At 45.0% G+C, this 14,023-nt stretch overlaps 3 protein-coding genes across 4 annotated transcripts; all 3 read right to left on the reverse strand.

Annotated features, from left to right (window-relative positions):
- Window positions 1-3,654: 3,654 nt before the first annotated feature.
- Window positions 3,655-6,943, reverse strand: LOC6612604 (putative polypeptide N-acetylgalactosaminyltransferase 13). Of its 2 annotated transcripts, XM_002037073.2 has the most exons (7): window positions 6,694-6,943; window positions 6,482-6,639; window positions 6,242-6,420; window positions 5,723-6,186; window positions 5,428-5,597; window positions 5,109-5,288; window positions 3,655-4,878 (listed from the first exon to the last, which is right to left on the reverse strand). In XM_002037073.2, the coding sequence occupies exons 1-7, from the start codon at window positions 6,937-6,939 to the stop codon at window positions 4,482-4,484; spliced, it is 1,794 nt and encodes a 597-aa protein (XP_002037109.2). In that variant the 5' UTR covers window positions 6,940-6,943; the 3' UTR covers window positions 3,655-4,481. The 2 variants fall into 2 exon arrangements, with proteins under 2 accessions (XP_002037109.2, XP_032578558.1); XM_032722667.1 differs by lacking the exon at window positions 3,655-4,878 and having other exon boundaries at window positions 5,251-5,357.
- A 4,335-nt stretch (window positions 6,944-11,278) lies between these two features.
- LOC6612605 (seminase) lies at window positions 11,279-12,313 on the reverse strand. Its single transcript, XM_002037074.2, has one exon. The coding sequence runs from the start codon at window positions 12,300-12,302 to the stop codon at window positions 11,310-11,312; it is 993 nt and encodes a 330-aa protein (XP_002037110.1). The 5' UTR covers window positions 12,303-12,313; the 3' UTR covers window positions 11,279-11,309.
- Window positions 12,314-12,360: 47 nt separating this feature from the next.
- LOC6612606 lies at window positions 12,361-13,559 on the reverse strand. The gene has a single exon (XM_002037075.2). The coding sequence runs from the start codon at window positions 13,554-13,556 to the stop codon at window positions 12,456-12,458; it is 1,101 nt and encodes a 366-aa protein (XP_002037111.1). The 5' UTR covers window positions 13,557-13,559; the 3' UTR covers window positions 12,361-12,455.
- Window positions 13,560-14,023: the final 464 nt, after the last annotated feature.

The raw sequence follows: 14,023 nt of genomic DNA on the forward strand, positions 1-14,023 counted from the left end.
CCATCAGCTGGGCTGGAATGTTTGCTCTTGTTGCTCCCACCGCTAAACTGCTGAACTGCTCGCCCAGTTGAATGGGCAACGCGCCACAGCAATTGTCGGGGCAATCACTACTTGTCCTGGGTCTGCGCCCGCTGTCTTCCATTGTCCTGCACAGCTGGATGTCCTGGCTGATGTCGTCAGCCTCGTCGGCTGCACAGCTGGCGTCGTCGCAGCTCTGCCGCGCATAGTACATTGCTTAATTTCTCTGATTAACTGCTGGCAGAGGTGGAAAAAAAAAAACAAAAAAAAAGTTGGCACGCGTTCATGTCCACGCCCCCAATTGTGCACCGAAAAAAAAGGGATATGATTATGTCATGTCTTCTACTTATTACAATTCAGTCTTTGTTGAATTCTATTGACTAGTTATATATATCAACATGGTTATTAAAGATAAATATTTTAAATATATTAAAGTAAGCTTTTCATATATTCAAGATTCCAGACCAGATGCGAACTTAAGCTATCTGCTTTTTCTCCGTGCCAGTCAGATGGGATCCACTGGTTTAAGACTTTTGGTCGCCGGGGATGGCTTGTCACAACATTATATAACCGCAGCCGGCAGATATCCGAGCTCGGTCTTGGCCTAGGTTAAGTCCTAGCCTCATTTACATGCTTTTTATTGCCGCTGCCAACGCAATGCTCACCTGTCACCTGCAGACGTCGACGTCGGCGGCGCAGTCGGCTGCTGCGTCAGCGGCAGCTGTGGCCCCCATCAAACCTGCGGCGGGCCGTCCCGTCGCCTGGCATTTCTGGCTGATGTGAGTGTAGGTGGGTGGGGTTGGGAGGAGGGGTGGGGGGCTATGGCTCAGTGCATCCCTGACGAGGACGTCGCCAGCCTGATGAGATTAAATGCGAATTAAGCACCACGAACAACAAACAGCGGCTAAAAAAAAAAATAAACCAAGAAATCGCCCGGCGACAATGGCCGAGCAAGCAGCAAAAGGCGGCATTATGTTTATTTAATGTGCAGCACTGCGGACTTAATGAAGTCTTTAATTCTTAATGCAGCTTCATTGCCTATTTAAATGGCCAACAGTGGCGATGAATTGGTTGAATTTTCAAGTTCAAGACCGATCCACACTGGTTCCCCCCATAGGCCAAAAATAAAAAAACAAAGTCCAAATTTTGACTTTAAATTTTGACTGTACTGATCCCGAACTGGTCCCGTACTGTTCCCGTACTAACACTTAATTTTAAACAGATCCTTCATATGACACCTATATGATATAGTGGTACCTTAACTGGATGTATTTTTGGCAGCTTTCCCCATACAATAGGAACCACAGTGTACTGTGCGATACCGCCATCTTGCTCACTTTCTAAATTTCATTGCATACTTTGCGGCTGCCAAACAAAATTGACCGGAAATGGATTAAGAATACCGTCTCACAGTCTCGAACATGACATGACTGTGATTTCCTTTAATAAATTCACGTAATATCATATTTTAATTAAAAATCAACTAAAACTTTGACAAAAACTCAGCAATTACAACAGCATATTGTAACTAAAGGCATTGCTTAAGAAATGTGCTGTAAAGGATATGTGTATTTACTTATAATAAATTTTAGCAAGGAAAAGTTTACATAAATCAGGTTCACCAACCATTTCCCATCACCTTGAAGCACAACTTCGCAGCGTTTTAACTAAAATGGAAAGCATTATTCCAGGCGCACACTTAAATTAGCATCTAAATAAACGACTACCAGACACGAGAGTTGGGGACCACATCACACCCATCCACATCCGCATTCACATCCGCACACACTCGAAATTTCCACTCAGCTTTTTCCCGTTTTCACGGGAGGAGCAACAATTTTTGTGATGTCAGAAAACTTTCGACGTGATTGAAATGCTTTTTAATTTTTCATCAAAATCATTTCATTGCGTCAAAATTGTTTGGGTGCTCCTGAGCGGCATGATAATCCGTATGGCGCACACACCCACTCACCGGATTGAAGGACCCATCTTGCAGGGACATTGAGCTTAACCTTTTTCGTGTGCTGCGATGGATTGGTTCATTTTTGGCATAATCATGCGATAGGGATTACAAGTCTCTGCCAGGGACACGAACTTTTGGTGTCGTCAAAGGAGAAACAGTGGGAGAAGTGCTATTTGGACTTAATGGATTCAAACTATGGCATTTTCTGTGTTTTAATCAATGTACTTAATAGATACAGTTCAAGAGAAGTGTATTGTAAAATCTGTCATGTGATAGGAACCCTGGATGGTAACCACGATTGGGTACCACTGTTCGCTTTGCCGAAGTCAACATGGGACAAAAATGATGGATTATCGCTTTTTGCGCTAACGTTCACATGTTTTTATTTACTTGTATATAGCCCGCCCCGAAACCTGACCCTTTTTTTGGCATCTGCCAGGGGAATTAATAAATGTAAATCCGCCTGGGAGAATGGCCAAAAAAGAAGGCATTGGGGATGCTTAAGCCACACAAAAGACCACACTAATCGCTTTTTTCTCTCGTTTTGGTTCGGTGGGCGCAACTCTACGGATTGGAAATGCCTGGGTTTTTGGGGTCGATGGCAAAAGGCGGTACGGCGACACAACTTTTACACAGCTTTTCCTATTTAATCATTCAAATTGACTTATTTGCCAGCCTGATGGACGTTAATTTTGAAATCCCTTTTTAAACGCTGCCCACCAGCGGTTATTCCGCAACTTCTACGCTCCACGCTTGCGGCTTATAAGTTTTTAGCCCTCGCTCATTTCGTTTTCATTTTTTCGTACTTTCCGCGAATTTTCTATCCTTTTTGTTTTTCCACTGGCGCACTTAGAATGCGCTGAGTTTGCATTTGGCTTTCATTTTGCCATTTCACCGACCGACCGCCATTCTTCTAGCTAGCCGACTTCCCTTTTTAGTTTTTTAATCAAGATGTTTTAAATGCGGCCACGCCAGTGAATGATGATTCCATTTTGTCTTTTTTCACTCTCGGCCCCCAACAAAGTAAACAGAAAGTTGGTTGCCGGGTTCGGCAAAGATTTATGCAGATAATAAAATGAGTCTTCAAATGAATAATCAAGTTTTGCATGCCTGGCTGAGGGTTCCACCGCTCATAATTAAGGTCCGTCCTTGAGCCCAGTTTACCCGGTGCCCAGTGCCCAGTTACCAGTTTGTAGTTCCCAGTTGGGTTCATGCGATGATGGATCAGCTTTTCGAAAGCATCCAGCTTTCAAAAGGTAATACAAATTTGGCGAATTCAAGTCAAGGACTGCCCACTGCGAGGCATTCTTAAAGTGGAACGGCAATTTAGCGGGGACTTTACCTGGACAAACTTTATAGAAAATTAAATTTTCTAGTGCTTCGCCGTTTTATTACCGCCGCCGCTTTATTGTACTTGCATTTCAGGTGCAGGACAATAAAATGTCGCGATGTCGGGCGGTCATAACTTTCAGGAAACCAGGAAGAGAAGGCCCAAACACGATGCCAAAGCAACTGCAACTTGTTAGACTTCCGCCTTCCGTTTCCCTGGTCACCCAAGGCTTTTTTGTTTTTATTAACTTCCGTGAGAAATGCGATTTTTACGCGCAGCTGGCGCTATTGTGAGGGAAATATTGCAGAAGCTGCAGGATGTCCAGGACACACTTGTTGCCATTGTTGAGATACAAAATTAACTTTTACGCTTTATTACCGCAAGAATGGTAAAACAAAACAAATCTTAAGTTGCAACTGCACTTTGGAAATTCTCCAACGGCAGCCACACCATGAACTTCTGTTTTCTGCTGGCATTTTCTGCTACTGTTGCTCTAACTGCCACTGTCCCTGTTTTATTTGGACTTGTTTCCGGAGTCGCCGCTTTTTGTCGCCGGCATCCGGAGGCCATCAAAATTGCCGGAAGCGCGAGCCGGGCAGTCAGTGGCATTGTCATCAACTCTATTACATTTGCGACTGACTCCTTGCAGCCGAAGGATGCCTCGCTTTTGTTCGCTGACTGATGACAGGACCGCCTAAACAAGCCGCACAATACGCGCGGCGTCGTTGGCTTTTATCTGGCCACGCCCCCACATCTGCCCCCACCTCCCGCCCCGCCCCACGAAACCATTGTGTCCTGTCTCGTGTGACGGATGCGACAGGAAGCGCTGCGAGTCTTGATAGTCCGACTCCGGCAACAAAGGCTGCGGAGCGGGAAAAAAAGAGCGACTGGAGTTGGGTGCAGAAGCACCTTTTCGTATATCCATGGCGCCATAATTTACTGCTTCCCCTCAACCGGAGCCTCCGTAATCTATGGGTATGCCGCTCCGGCAGCGGAAATGTTTCACAGAGATTAGCACAACATGTCAGCGTTTTGATTTACCTGCATGCCCAGAGATTCGGCCCACAAACTCAGCCACCTGAACCCCGGGAACTAAGAGGCTCAGGTTCATCGAATCAGTATCAGTATCGTTGCCGTTATCGGATTCAGTTTCAGGATCATTAGCCAAGTTTATGTCTGCCCCTCCATTTCCAATGCAAATTGAAACGACTGCGATACGGCATGCGAACGGCAGGTGCTCATCTCCAATCGGTCCTTGAGCGGATTATCCATGCACAGGTGCGTCTCGGCGTGCAGGAGATGGGTGCCCAGGCGCACCCATCGCTGCGACCTCCTCGCGCTCTCATTCCGCCCGCACGGCTCCAGTGCTATTCGCATTCCGAACCCCACAGCCAGACAGAACTCCCGATGGGTGCTCAGCTGTCCACTCTGGCGCAGCATGCTCCACTGGGTGATGTCGCTGAGGTAGCAGCTCGCCAGGATCGGCTGGGAGTCCTTTTGTCTGGCGTGCACACACCGATCCTCATTCCGCAACGTTCCCGTGGCCGACAGCTCATCGAAGTGCTTCCTGCGAATTGATTGAGGGTTAGTTATTTTTCAATGAGCAATAACTCAGAAAGCTGACCACACAGCTCATAAAGATATATTGTAGAGCTACATGAAAATGTGTTAGATATATAATAAGAAATGCCATCATTACTGAATATTAGATATATCTATAGCGTAGTCATGCCTTTTACGTGCAATTTGAAATGTATACATTTCTTATGCACCCAACGTTTTTTCCAGTGCACTAACCTTAGTTCGGGGCTGACATGCCGCAGATACCATTCGAAGGGATGACACCGCCGTTCCGTCCGTATCCGCTGCAGCTCATCATAGGTGTGATCCAGTGGAATTCGCCTGGCCGCCGGCCTCAGTGCGTAGAACATATTTTTATACTCGTCCAGCCAGGACTCGGCTATGATTTTTGAGTTGCTGGTGGCGGGGAGGGAAGAGAGTTCAATCAGCATGTGATTGGAATGTTTATATTAAACGGAAGCCGGTCTGCAATGAAATTGAAAAATACCAGAGGCGGTGCGGCCATTTCACACCTAATCCCCGACCTCGGACTCACTGCAGATAGGTTTCCTGGGCCGGGCTCAACTGACGGTCAGATTGCGGTGGAAAGTCGAAGGCGTGGCGGCGGCGAAAGATGTGTCCGATTCGACTGCAGGGCACGATCTCAATTTGTCCACCGCAAAGCCACATTTTAATGGCCAGCTCGATGGACTCGCCGCCCCAGATCTGCAAAGGGATGAATGTGGACAACAGAGTGTATTTGCTAGGAAATGTGGAAGAGGAGAGCGGCATTCTTGGCGTTCGACATTAGCAATTAGAGCTCTTGACACCGGCTAATTGGGTTTTCTCACCTTCAGATACGGGTTGAAGCTGCCCAGCTTAAGGAACCATTCGCGTGACATCATCAGTACGCCGCCAGCGAAGACAGGACTCTGGTAGGGCATCTCCAGGCTCTCCTGGTTGGCCAGCTTGCGTTTCAGCCAGTGGAAGTGTAGGGACCAGTCAAATCCGCCCTTCAGCATCTCGCTGCCCTTTCGGTAGCTTAGGGTGGTCGGGTCAATGGGGTCAAGTAGTGGACTAACCGCCAGATTGGTATTGCGTGCAAGCCGCTCCAGCAGTGGCTCCAGCCAGCCCTCGTTCACCTCGCAGTGGCTGTCCAGGAAGAGCACATAACGACCACTGGCCAGGGAGGCGCCCCTGTTGCGCGACCAAATCAGGCCCATGCGCTCCTGGTTCCTGAGGAAGATGAGCCTCAGGCGATACCTCGACCTGAACACACGGCCCATCCATCGCTTCAGGTCATCCAGCAGGGTCACTGTTAATTGAGCGATAAGTGCGACCCTTTTGCGTAAGTGGGTTCAATGGCCTACCATCCCGCTGACTGCCATCGTCCACAAGGATTAGCTCATGCAGATAGTCCTCCGGCGTGCGACTCAGCAGGGAAACAATGGTGCGCAAGAGCATAGAACGCGCTTCATTGTGAAAACTGATCACCACACTCACATTGGCCTCCAAAGGGGATGGAAGTATAGGATTTCGTGTGGTGCAACTAAAAATATATTAAATATTATTTCATAAATTGAATAAAAGTTCGTTTTTCTTTTCCATACCTAGAATGCCTTGTTACGGGCAACTTACGTATAAGACCTACAGCATTACTCAAACGAATATTGTATTGGTAAAAATTCTCCGATGTTTCTGGTGTATGGGATATGAATACGCGCCAATCCAGGTAGTTATCCACACTCTCATTTTGGTAAGCTAACAGCTAAGAAAACACTTAAATGATTTATCACATAACAGGCGGGATTAATCAACTCACTTCACCGGCGATTATATCATCATTGCTATCATTCCGTATAAATATCACTAAGAAAACCAACTGGCAGATAAGGAATGCAATGATATAGAAACTGCAATGCCGAGGAGCGCAATATTTTCCACCTGCGTACATGACTATATCTCGTACATGAATATATCTCGAGCAACTGAAGCTATTCCGACTTGGAATCCACATGAGCCGAAAAGCAAAACTAAATCGCTGAGATTCCGCCTTCACGCTCTGCATTATATCTTCTGTTCGGCCGCCTTTCATATTATCACCTTCGAGGAAAAAGCTTGTTTTTATACTTAATTTCGCCCAGCTTTTTTACTTATCTGGCTCTGGTTGTGTCGTCACATGCAGAATGCTCCAATCGTAGCTCCCCCATCGCCATATCATCGGTATATGTCACACTTGTCATTGATAAATGCTCGATAAGCCCGGCAAATATTTGTGTGCAGCTCGCAAGGTGTTAATTGCAGCCAAACGAAACTATCTATTACCCATGAGCTGTCAGTTTTTCGGGAGATTTGGGAGGTATGGGTGCTATGGAGGCAATGGGGCTATGGGGAATGGACAGGTGAGCAAGAGCATGTTATCGATGATATTTCATTCATGGCCCTTGGCGCAATTCGCTATCAAACATTTACAAGTTTTTATCCAGCGGATTGTGATTGAATGTTATTGATATACGAGCAATGTGTAGTTGAAAAGCAAAAACATCATTTATTAGATAATTGTAATTCGAGTTTCGCCACGGGTAATGGAATGCACTCTCATTTGTTTAAATTATGTTTGCACTATAATTGCATTATTTACTGTGTGTGCGCACTGGGGCGAAAATATTTTGCAATTCATATTTTCGCCAGCGCAATTAATTGAGTGTAATGATTTGCACAATTTTCCACCCACTCATTATATGCTGATTTGTTTTATTTTTCCGAACGGCAAACATAATTGCCGCTGATTTGCGCTCGGTAACATAATAATATGATGGACTTGCAAATATAGACTGCTTCCTATGTCAATCAGTTCATGGCAAATACATCTGCCCCGAAGTGAATTCAATTGGCTACCAAATGGCCAGCGGACTCACTCGCATATTGGCATTCCTTTTTTATGGCCTTTTGTAGCTGCCATAAATATTTCAAAGGCTAGCGTCGCGTCGGTTACGATTCACATCCACATCTCTCTGAGCGTGGGGGAAAAAAATGGGGAAACTGGAGATACACACACTCGCCAGACGCCATTGTCCATATTGGTTAGTGTCCGAGTTTGCTGCCGGAATAGACCGGAAGCCCCGCCTCCACCATCAGTGATGTGATTTTATTTAAAATTGTTAGGCAAAGCGGAAGTAACTCATTCAGTTAGCAACAAAATCAGGCGCCATGCTTGGGCCAAATTGGAGTGTGACTTCCGCATTGCATTAGGGTTATACTTAGTTGTTAGGTCGGACCTGGGTCCTTCGTCCTCCGCCCGTTGTCCTTAGCCCTGTGGCGGTGGCTGCTGCCCAGTTGCTGATTGACTTACGTGCCTCTCGTTTTCCTCTTCGCTCTCGGTTTGCCGTGCTTTTTTCTGGCTCTTCCCCGGATTTTACGTGCAGCGGAGATGCATTTTTCCAGTCACGTTTCCACCGACCAGACAAGTGTGCAGACAGAGCTGGAGCCGTAGCTGAAGCTCCAATTGCAGATGGTGCCAGGTAAGACATACGCCCCCACTGACTTGCAGCGACGTCCGAGGATTCTTTTGTTTTCGGTTGCCGTTGGCGTGGGAATTTATTAAGCCGGGCGTGATCTATGCGCTCAAGCTCGAGAGAATTAAAGTGCTTTGTAATGAATGCACAGGGTGGCCAGGTGGCCCCCAGGATAAAGCAGGATGCCCCAGCAGCAGCCAGGACACCTAATTGTATGCCAGGTCGCGTGTGCAGCTTAGCAATTAAGTGGCGCGGCCAATTCAAGGGCGTCCAAGGAGACCAAATTCGATATTCAATATGTTTTCAATTTGCCGCTTTTTTCTCGCACATCGCAGCTCCTATCAAAGGCAATCGCAAAAGCCGTAAAACAAATAAAAATAAAACGAAATTATGCCAATAAATGAATTATAAGTCGCACGCACAACGCGGCGTATACGCAACGCTAGTCACAAGCAATGGGCGACAATGCCTAAGTGGCATGTAAATGTCTGTCAGTGTGGGTGAGTGGATGAGGATGTGGATGTGTGAGTGTGGGCCATGATTATTATAAGGACACTCTCACACTCTCACACACACGCACACATGCGCTGGGCTGTGTGTTTGTTATGATAATGTTAATAGCCCAGCACAGGCTTCTAAAATTTTATTAGCAAGCGGCTTATGGAACTTTGAAAATAATAACAAAAAACCTGCAAGCAGTGACCCTGCCTCCCGTCCCACTCACTCCTTGCTGTCTCCCTCTCGCTCCCTCGCAGGCTCCTGTTCGCCATAAAGAATATTGAGGAAATTGCTTTCTTTGCACTCGAAATGCTCAGCAGACCAGACCGCTTAGCAGGGTGCACTCATTTCGAAATTGTTGCGTATTATCGTAAAATTTTACGCACACTCACACACACCCGCACAGTTGACGGCCAAGGACGTGCGCACACATACAAATGCGTTTCGATGCAGAGAGAAAAAGTTAAGGGATTCTTGAAGTAACATAACATACATGAAAAATACTTAAAATTTATTTAGCATAAGATTCTTAGTACAGATTCCATTTTGTTTAATTGAATAATATATTTTGGCTAAACATATCATTTTTGAAATTGAAATCTTTCCAATAACCAACATTTTTTTTGCAGTGTATGGTTTCATTTTTTCGCTTGGCATTGTTTGTAGCAGACGACCACATTTTTCTTGTCAAACATTTCCATATCCAGCTGCAGCCACATATTCGCTTAGAAGTGCGTGTGTGTCAGCTGGAAATATTTGCAAAAACAAAAGATTTCGGAGGCGCAAATTTTGTGCTTTGTTTGTTGCGGGCCATTGTATGAACTGCGGCCGCGCCCTTGAATTATTTAGTTTAATTTACCAAAGTGCTTTCTCCATAAAGTGATATGCGGCTAATTTGCCAGGACTCCGCTGCTCGGAAGGGGGACAAATCGCAGCGGGAAGATCAAAAGGGAACATCTAAAATGTAAACAGAACACATGGACGGAAATATAATTTCAATGATTTTCCATTTCGATTTCGATATGGCGAGGGAGGGAGGCCCTTTGAGAAAAACCATTTTAATGATGTTTACACAGTTTGTATGTGCCTGTCAACATGGTCGAATGTATCTCATTCCCAGTCCCAGTCTCCCTGTCACATTATGTGCTTTATGGCGATTGACTAGAACTTTTCACTATGCCCGACGGAGTACTTTAGTTGATGACATTATCGCTGCAGTACAAAAGGCTTTTTTGCCACTGCCACTTCATCTCAGTGTTTGTACAGTTTCTTCTTGCCATTCATTCGGCCGGATTTTTCGTCAATGACTCTGAGCCAAAGGACATTCTCGGCAAATATTGCTAAGCGTCTGCGCGCTTCATGGTTCTTGTGGGGCAAGGTTTGATTTGGCAGCGGAGGCGGCCGAGGCAGAAATTTTTCATTAATTTGATTGAATTTCAGTCAGCCGAACGGAAATGAGGCAGAACAATTTAATGTCATATTTGCGGCGCACGAAAAATTGTTTTTCATTTGATCTCCGCAGGTCTGACCTCAGTCGCAGGACAGTTCAATTTAAAAGAAACAAATTGGACAATAAATAAGGCGATTTCGATATTATCATGCTGGAAATAAACTCACCGCATGGTTCTTTCAATTTTTCAGTTGTAAACTATTGATGTTATTCTGGGAACGGTTATTTATTTGTATTTCATATTTCTTTTTGCTGATTAATCGAAAAAAAGTTGTATTTCAAATATATATTTAAATTGCTCTTACTTTGAGGCTACACAAATACATCTGTTCACTGAAAATTTGTCAATTGTATCTTCAATTGTAATTTTGGCCCCAACCAGTTTTTCGAACCTTTTTATGTTTGTCAGATTAATAAGGATTCATCATATCCGTGATAAAGCAATGCTCTTTTAACGGTTCAGACACAAAAAATTCAGAAAATTGAAAGATTTATATCGGCTATTATTAATGAAATAACAATTGAATTGAATTAAGGAAAGGCTGAATCCAGAGTTCATCCGTGCGAACTTCCGTAGTGGCTTGGCTTGTATCCGAAGTGTGGACGCCAATCATCCTTCATGTACCTCATCTTGTGATGTTTTACTCCGGAAGTGGGCAACTCTCCGCTGTGGCAAAACTGGAGCAGGGTCAAAAGCAAAAGTACTGCCGCTTTCAACATGGCGATATATGGTTAGAAACTGACTACTCCCCTGATTGCCTTAGCTTTTTAAGCGCCATTTAATTCACCTCCCGATTGATAATTCCGATTTAACAGCCAATTAGGCATGGACCTTATATGTAGTAGTAACTATACTTACCAAGTAAGCTGGATAAATATACTTTTGTGTAACTAAACCCATTTTAAACATAATCAAATATTTTTAAATACAAATATTATTTGAATAAAATTGTTTAATATTTGTTATATTGTTATTTACAAAATGGTATCTTCTATGCGGGAGTTTTTAATGATCTCCATGCCCATTATCGAGAAGGCGAGAGCATCGTATACCCTGATGTACAGATTCGCGCCCGTGAAGGCGGGACAGTTGTGACCAGCCACATTGATGCCGCAGATTCGTTCGTCGTGGACGAGTGGATTCCCCATGGCCAACTGGCACTGGGCCGTATACTTCATGTTCTTCACGCAGATCATGGTGTCGGTGGCGACCATCGCTTCGGGATCCCTCATGCGGAGTCGGCACGCCTGAATCGGTATGATGTACGTTGTCTGCGAGTGAATACTGTGGCGACTCCTGATCCACAATGGCAGCTCGATGGGCTCGTATATTTCCAGCTCCGAGTCGCACAGCTTCACGGTGTCGCCAGTCACTTTGGAATTCTTTGGGGACTTGGATAGTTGAATAGCAACCAGCATGGGATCCGCTCCTTTCAGGTAGGTCTGGTTGAGAGCGACCTTTTTCCCTTCGAGGACTTCGTCATCGTACATCTTCATCGTGACCACATCATCGCTGGCCAAATTAAAACAAGTGGTAGTGGTAATCACTAGCATCTCGGATATCACTGTGCCCATGCAGATATATTTGTTTTGCTGATAGAGTCTCACCATCAGCTCGTGCAGTGGCACCTTCTTGTCCGAATTGGTCAGGGTAACTACAGGCTCCTTGGAATGTCCATACTGTACTGTGTCATTACTGGGATTATTTGGATTATTGAGATTATCAGGATTATCGGGATTATCGGGATTATTTGAATTATTGGGATTATTTGGATTATTGGGATCGGAACCCATTTCGTGGTCGCTCCTTACAGTACGACGTCGTTTGTAGTTCATTTGGGTTTTTCGATTGTGCTGCGGCTTATAGGTGTCCAGCATATAGCGATGGACATGAGTGTTCGAGGACTCCGACTCGTTCGCCAGGAAAGCGAGCAGAAGGATCTGAATAATGCAGAGTGGTAGCAGCATCGTTACTCAATAAGTCTCTGGTACTAAGCATATCTTATTTTTGACTTGACCATAGTGCTTACAAAATCAATTTGTGACGCCTTATAATTTGACATTTACACTAATTGCAACCATAAAATAATATTGTTTACACTGATTAAAATGTGAATAAAACTAATAATAATCGAGAACGCTTTCAACATGATTCTCAATGGAATTCTTGACTTCCCGATCTGGTCCTCCATTAAGAGGATCATCGAAAGCTAATTTCTCTGGGGGGCCACCAACATAAACATTGGGCGACTTCTTCACTATAGTCTCAAGAAGGGGTGACAATGTAGATGGATTCGATTCATTGTATGGACCCGATCCGGTGAAGGCCCTCAGGGCATCCGTGGCCGTCTGGATGAAGGGTATGACCGGCCTAATGGGTAGGTATATGTCCATGTTGGTGGAGTCGTCGTCTTCGTCGCAGTGCTCTCCATATATATTGATGGCCGCCAGTTTGTTGTCAATCAGTAAGGGATCCCCAGGTCGAGTGCTGCATGTGGTCTTCTTCGAGTGCCGCTTGTTTCGCACGCAGATGAATTCCGGCTCGAAGGTGGATACATGGAATACCTCCTTTAGGCCGTAGTGGATTTTGCAGCGATTTATGTCCATAACCCGCGTGTTGTACAGTCTGATCTGGAACTTGGGTGGCCCAAAGTAGGCCATCTTTACGTCATCCCCCGCCTGTGGCCTCTTACGATGCAGAGGAATATATCGGTATTTGTCTCTGTCGAGCTTGTTAGAGAGGGCGAGCAGAGCCACGTGGTTGGTAAAGCGTTCCTTCTTATTAACCGGCATGAAAAATCCGATCACCGGATGTGGTTCGGGATTGTCGTCCAATTCCATGCCAGTCAATATGGACAGATGTTTGGCCGTATACTCGTATATCAGATCGAATCTCCGCGGCTGGAAGCAGTGCGTTGAGGTCACGACCATCCTGCGGGAGATCAGTGCCCCCGCACAGATGACAGATCCCTCGTTCAGCACGTTCACGTAGTATGTCAAGTCCCGCGTCGCATCGAAGGGAAGTCGTTTTTTGACCTCCTCCGGCTTCGGTTTGTCCCGTTCCTCAAGAGCTTCGCGATTGTAATTTACGTGGTCTTTGGTTCTGTGGGCTCGATTGTAGTAAGTGGGTCGGTGGTAGTTCTCCGAGTACCTTTTAATCCACAGGGAGGCACTGTAGTCCAGACCAAGGATGAACAAAATGCATGTGATTAGGAGTCGCATGTCGAAAAGAAACTGGCACTTTAATCAGATTCCAGCACGCCAAAGAGAGTTTCAGTTAGCTAACTTAATTAGTTTCACTTTGAGCAAAAGAATATTAAGTCACTCAGAAAAAATGTTTAATTAAATCCAAATATGTTTAAAATACAACGAATAATGCAAACTTCAAATAAATGGCAAATTTGTATTAATCTTTATGCCTAATTAACTTTTTCTTTAAATATAAGATAAACAGATTTTTTCTCAATGTAGAAATATTAATTAAAAATTTAGATGAAAGCCAATCGGCAGGCTCATCTCTCACTTCTCTCTCACATTCTCTGTGTAATTCCTGCATGTCCTTTATTTGCCGTGTCTGTCATTGTTTTGGCATTGCCATTTTTTGTAGTCTACTTTTGTGCGCGACGAAAGTGAATGAACGAATAAGGGATATTGCTGGAGTTCGTGGGAGTATATGTGCTGGCCTGCGG

The sequence above is a fragment of the Drosophila sechellia genome, chromosome 3R, assembly GCF_004382195.2.
Source record: "Drosophila sechellia strain sech25 chromosome 3R, ASM438219v1, whole genome shotgun sequence".
Lineage (NCBI taxonomy): Eukaryota > Metazoa > Arthropoda > Insecta > Diptera > Drosophilidae > Drosophila > Drosophila sechellia.